This window comes from Acinonyx jubatus, chromosome B3 (assembly GCF_027475565.1).
Source record: "Acinonyx jubatus isolate Ajub_Pintada_27869175 chromosome B3, VMU_Ajub_asm_v1.0, whole genome shotgun sequence".
Lineage (NCBI taxonomy): Eukaryota > Metazoa > Chordata > Mammalia > Carnivora > Felidae > Acinonyx > Acinonyx jubatus.
In genome coordinates this window covers 68499430-68506022 of record NC_069386.1, presented here as the reverse complement: position 1 = coordinate 68506022, position 6593 = coordinate 68499430, and the positions used below count along the sequence as shown (strand labels likewise).

At 38.0% G+C, this 6593-nt stretch overlaps 1 protein-coding gene across 1 annotated transcript; it reads right to left on the bottom strand.

Annotated features, from left to right (window-relative positions):
* Positions 1-1569: 1569 nt before the first annotated feature.
* Positions 1570-6320, bottom strand: LOC106969848 (olfactory receptor 4F3/4F16/4F29-like). Its single transcript, XM_053224216.1, has one exon. The coding sequence runs from the start codon at positions 5003-5005 to the stop codon at positions 4067-4069; it is 939 nt and encodes a 312-aa protein (XP_053080191.1). The 5' UTR covers positions 5006-6320; the 3' UTR covers positions 1570-4066.
* Between the last annotated feature and the right edge of the window lie 273 nt (positions 6321-6593).

The following is a 6593-nucleotide window of genomic DNA, read 5'->3' as shown; positions in this document are numbered from 1 at the left end:
TTATTTATTTTAGAGAGAGAGAGAGTGCAAGCAGAGGAGGGGCAGAGAGAAAGGGAGACACAGACTCCCAAGCAGGCTCCAGGCTCTGAGCTGTCAGCACAGAGCCCAATGTGGGGTTCAAACGCAAACCTTGAGTTCACGACCTGAGCCCAAGTCGGACGCTTAACCAACTGAGCCACCCAGGCACCCCTCTGCTGCTGATGGAATTTTAAATCAACCTAATCATTTTATAGGGCGCTTTTGCCGTATTTAATCAAGCCTTACAAATACATTTTGGCCCAGCAATTTCATTTCTATTAAGTTATTATGGAGACGTAATCCAAGCTGTGTGTATATAAAAAGGTACATCATCTTTCATAGCAGAGTTGTTGAAAGCTAAAAGTTGGAAATGACTTAAACGTCAGCAATGAAGTACTGACTAAAACAATATGGCTATTGATCTATTGTTAGATCTATTGATCTATTGATACAGTAGATTATCATATAGTAACCAAGACTAAAACAATATGGCTATTGATCTATTGTTAGATCTATTGATCTATTGATACAATAGATTATCATATAGTAACCAAGAACTACATGCTAGAAGTAGATTTATCAGCGTGAAAAAAATTATACATCATATTGGTATTGTTAAATGGATTATAGAACAATGTGATCCTATTTTGTATAATTTTTCACATGCATAAAGGAAAATCCTAAAAAAAATATAGCAGAATTTTGACAGTTATATTTGAGTGAAATGATCTTTGGTGATTTTTTTTCTTTTCTTCCTTATGCTTATGTAATGTAAGCTACAAATGTACTTTAGATTCCACAAGTTTATTATCCTGAATAAGTTTAACATTTGTGCTAAATCTACTAGATTTCTCTCATTTCTTTCCATTCTTTGCAATTTAGAAAGAAACAGTTGTTTCTCTTTCTCTCAGCTTTTATTTACCATTTGCTCTTTGGACAGAAACAAATAATTATTTACTTCCCACTGTAGGCCAGGAATCCATCCAGGTACAAAGATCAAAACACCATGTTTTCTGTTGTATGGACCTTCCTTCCCTGTGGACAGAAACAAAAAATAATTGGGGCACCTGAGTGGCTCAATCAATTAAGTGTCCAACTCTTGATTTTGACTCAGGTTATGATTTCACAGTCGTGGGATGCAGCCCCTCATCAAGCTCTATATAGGGCTCAGCGCTGGGCCCTGAGCTCAAGATTCTTTCTCCCTCTACCCCTCCCCCACTTGTGTGCACGCACTGTCTCTCAAAAAAAATTTTTTAAGAAACAAAAAATAATTAATAAAACAATAGAAAGCAATCATTCAAATGGAGATGTTCAACAACACATTTAATAGAGAATGACTGGAGTAGAAAGGCAAGAGGGAACTTTAGATAGGAAGTCTTCTCTTGGGGTTGACACTCAGGCTGAAACTTGAATGATGAGAAGGAGCCAGCCCTGCCTATACCCAGGCAAAGCTCTCTGCAAGTGGAAGAAAAGGCCAGTGTACACATCTCAGACCATGAACTGGGTGTATTCAAACAACAGAAAGTCCAAAATGGCTAAGAAGAGCAAAAACGGGTCAATGAAGTTGGCAAAACCAAATCTTGTCAGGTTTTACCAATCCTGGTTAGGCAGTGAGGTGGAGTAGGTATCCATCCCCCATCATGCTGTGATATCAACCTGCCCAAAGCGTCCAGAGCTTTCCATGAGCTTCTCTTCTTCCCAGGGCATGCACTTACCTCAGAAGACTGGTCAGCATGGGATCTAGCCCCATCCATAACATTCACAAATTCACGAATTCCCTCTACTCAAACCCTTTTGTTGAGTCTGCCCACCCTACCACACCGCTTACTTTCTCACCATAATTTTTTGCCTCAGAGATGGATCATCCCTCTCTACAATTAAGTTGCATAGTCCTAACACAATTTTCTACAGTTCCTAGCATGGGACTTAGTATTCAATACCTTTTTTGATTAATTACATTTCTATTCATGTAATTTTTTCATAACCTAGTCAGCTTGGTAACTTCTTCTGGCACATTAAAAAAGCACCACAGATAACCAAAACAAGCTTCATAGAACTATTGCATAGCTCTTAAGAAGGCAATTTGAATCTAAAAGGAAGTGTAGAAAGTAAATTGAATTGTGGCATGTTGAAGTATCAAGGAATTTTATCATTTAAAAGAGTCTTGTTAGGAAAAGAGTACATTCTTTTTTTTTTTAAGTAATCTCTACACCTAGAATGGGGCTCGAGCTTACAACCCCAAGACCAACAGTTGCATGCTCCACGACTGAGCCAGCCAGACAGCCCAGGAAAAGAGTACCTTCTTGACCAAAGTCTGATGAATGGAGGAAAGGAAATAATTTCTGGACAGCATGAAAGAAGGTCATCAAAACTGAGAAGTGGTTTTAATGTTTTAATTCCTTTTATTGAATAGGCACATATATAACATTATAGACCAAGAATTGTTTAAAGCACTTTACAAATATTAATTTGTTCAATCTTTATAACTTATGAGGAAGATACCTTTAGCCATAAGGAACTGCCATTTTGGTAGGTCAAAAAAAATATCAGAAATCTCAGAATGTTCAACTTAACCTCTATTTTACAGATGACAGAATTTAGACATAAAGAGCTAAAGCAATTTGTATATTAGTAAAAAGCAAAGCTAAGTTTTGAAGTCAGGCAGTCTGGCTCAAGAGTGTGTGCTTGTAACCATGTCACTGAAAAAGAAAAGAGTTTACCTAACTCTGAGGAATCACTGATGATTTCAGTATAATTAGGGCAAGAATTAGCGCTACTCAGGACAGAATTATTAAATAGGTCATTGTCTTTGTCCATTATCTGGCCCCCATCATTTAAATCTCCTAACATACAGGAACACAGTTTTTGAAAGAACTGAAGTAATTATAAGGCTTAGTTCATAGTTGCCATGTGCACTAGTTGAAAAGCCTAAGAAGCCATAATCCAGTGATCCAATTTCAGGCTGATAAGATTTCTAAAAAACACAAAAATAATTCAAAATAACTTTAGCTCTGTTTTCATTTAATGAAGGGCAGTATATTTTGAAAGGTAAGAGATAGGGGCACCTGGGTGGCTCAGTGGGTTAAGCATCAGACTCTCGATTTTCAGCTCAGGTCATGATCTCGAGTTCAAGTCCCACATTGGCTCCGCACTGATAGTGCTCTCTCCCTTTCTCTCCCCCTCCCCCATTCGTACGTGCTCTCTCTCTCTTTCTCAAAATAAATACATAAACATTTAAAAAAAAAAAAAAAGATAAGAGGGGCACCTGGGTGGCTCAGTTGCTTAGGTGTTTGACTTCGGCTTGGGTCATGATCTCACAGTTCATGGGTTCAAGCCCCACTGAGAGCTCAGAGCCTGGAGCCTACTTTGGATTCTGTGTGGGTCTCTCTCTCCCTCCCCTGCTCATGTTCTCTCTCTCTCTCTCTCTCTCTCTCTCTCAAAAATAAATAAACAAACATTTTTAAAAACTGAAATGGTCTTCTTTCTCTGAAAAAGGAGGTATTTTAAAAAGTAAAAAAAATTAAATTAAAAAAAGGTAAGAGATAGACAACAGTATCTCTTTAAAATCCTCTTTTTGTCTTTTATCTATTTGTTTCACACACTACAGCTACTCCCACACATCTCACTATAGGACCTCAAAAGAAAAAAAAGAAAAACGCTATCCCTAATAATTTCAATTTTGTCAAATTTCCAAAGCACTTTTCTTCAGATTCTGCATTACAAACCCCAAAACTCAATATGATAAGGGAAGATTCTGCTCAGCACACAAAGCTGGAAAAGAGATATAAGAGGCCAGTAAAGAATCTCTTTTATAAAGGAGGGACAAGAAAATTTGGAAATAGTCATATATTAATACTTTTATTCCATCACATTGCATAAGAAAGCACATCATATCCTCCTTGGTTGTGAGCAGAAAATACATTAAGAAATTCTGGAGTTAATTAAACTAGTAAGTAGAATATCCATGGTGCCGTGTTTCATCAGATTCATGTCTGTAGTACAGTCAGGGAATGTTAGAGATGCTTGTCTTTCTTGATATCAAAATTACTTAAAACATCTTCCTGAAACTTGACACCTGACTGAATATTCTCCTCATTGCCACTTTCACCTCTTTATTCCTAAAAGTATAGATGGCAGGGTTCAGAAATGGGGTAATAATTACGTCAAAAATGGCAAGGAACTTATCCACTGGCACTGTGGGAAATGGCCATGAGTACACAAAAATACATGGACCAAAAAACAAGACTACCACTGTGATGTGAGCTGACAGAGTAGAGAGGGCCTTGGACAAGCCACCTGAAGAACGTTGCCAAACAATGACCAAGGTGAAGATATAGGAAATAACCAAAATGAAAAAAGTCCCCAGAGAGATGAAACCACTATTGGCAGTGACCATGAGCTCCAATCTGTAAGTGTCTGTGCAGACAAGCCTAATAAATCGAGGAAGATCACAGTAAAAGCTGTCCAGTTCGTTGGGGCCACAGAGTGGCAGGTTTACAACAAACACAAGTTGGATCAGTGAGTGGATGATCCCAATGGTCCAGGCCACCACCAAGAGTAAAATACAAGTTCTGAAGTTCATGATGGTCAGGTAGTGAAGAGGCCTGCATATAGCAACATAACGGTCAAGGGCCATGGCAATGAGCAGAACCATCTCAGTTCCTCCAATAACATGAATGAAGAACATCTGAGCAATGCAGCCTTGGAAAGAAATTACTTTTCTCTCCTTGAAAAGATCAGAAATCATCTTGGGAGCTGCAATGGAGGAAACCCACATGTCAATAAAAGAGAGGTTGGCCAGCAGGAAGTACATAGGGGAGTGTAAATGGGAGTCAGAGATCACTGTGAGCACAATGAGGAGGTTTCCTAAAATACCTGTGACATAGAACACAGAGAAAACTAGAAATAAGACAAGCTGCATCTTCAAAGAATTGGTGAGTCCCACCAACACAATCTCAGACACCACCGAATTATTTCCTCCCCCCATGGTTTCAGTCACTTTGGGCTCCAAATTTGCCTGAAAGAACAGGAAAAAATAAGAAATTGGGATTATAGGCCATATCAGTCAAGGTTCCATTAGAGAAGCAGAACAACTAGGAGATAAAATACTAAGGGATTTGTTAGTGATTTGACCTTACATAATCATGAAAGGTGAATCGCAATCTCTGGAAGTCTGTTGTCTTTGCATCTGATGCTGTAGCTTGAAGTCCACGGGACACACAGCCAGGAAGAAAAGATGGGTGTAAAATGGAGTAAAACAAAAATAAACTGGAGCCCACAAGCAAGAGCTAAAGTTCCCAAGGTCAGACGAAAATGAGTGTCAATGTTCTTTGCCGCTAACCTCAATGGTGTGGATGTATTGAGAAACCAAGGCCTTCACCACAAAGCTGAACACACAGCTGGCCCACAAGTCAGAGAAGCCAAAGAAGGATCCCAAGTGGCAGTTGCAGTCCTGGCCCCTGCCTCATACCAATGAGATAAGCCAGCAAAGAAATGACAATGTGTGCGAGTGGCAAATATGGCTGCTGTTTCACTTTGACCTCAAAATATTGCAAAAGAATTTCTCTTATAACCTATTGTAGTTGCAAACATACAGAAAAAGGAATTCTAGAGGACGTAGCTCAATCTAGCCAAGCTGACACAATACAAAGCCACCACGTTGCCTACTTAAAAGAATGTACAAATTTTGAAAATTATCTGTCACCTCTAATCATTTGGTCAAATCATGATCACAGTGGCACCTAAGCAGATATGAAAAAGGCTCTAAATCCATTGGTCCTAATCTCACTCCATCTCCCACCAATTTCCCTTATTATTACGGACTCCATTTAAAATTTCACCATGGGCTCTCTTCTGATGTCAGTAAGCCGCTTCAAGAGAGAACTGTAAAGGACTTTAAATAAAGTTTTGGTGAAAGGAAAACGAAGGTGCTAAGTATTATATGCCAATAAACTGTTGCTTCTACTAGCCCATAGGACTTTCAAAATGTCCAAAAACATATGAAGAAAAACAAAACTTGCAGAACTACAGAAGGAAATAGAGAAATTCTGTTCCAATTTTAGTATATGTGCTGCCAAAGCGAGCATGAAAATAGAGAAATTCTGTATATTTGTGGCAATAGTGGGAGAATGAAATACACTTCTTTCAGTGAATAATAGGGCAAACTGACAAAATGTTAGACAGCATATGAAGGTTTAAAAACATGATTAATCTAATTGAATTATATAGATCCCTGTCCCTGATATATGCAGAATACTCAAGCATTTATAGAATATTACAAAATTTTACCAAATGCTATATTATAAAGCAAATCTTAACAAATTCAAGATTGCTGCCATGAAAATAATATTCTAGCCTAAAGCAATGAAGGTGGAACCACTAACCAAAATACAGCTAGAAAATCTTCATATGTTTGGAAATTAGGTAATGCATTTTTAAATAACTCTTGGGTCAAAGATGAAATCACAATGGAAATTAAAAAATGTTTTAAACTGAGTTATAAAATATTTTATACCAAATCCTGTAAGATACAGCTAAAGCAGTAGTTAGAGGGAAATACATAGTCTAACTGCTAA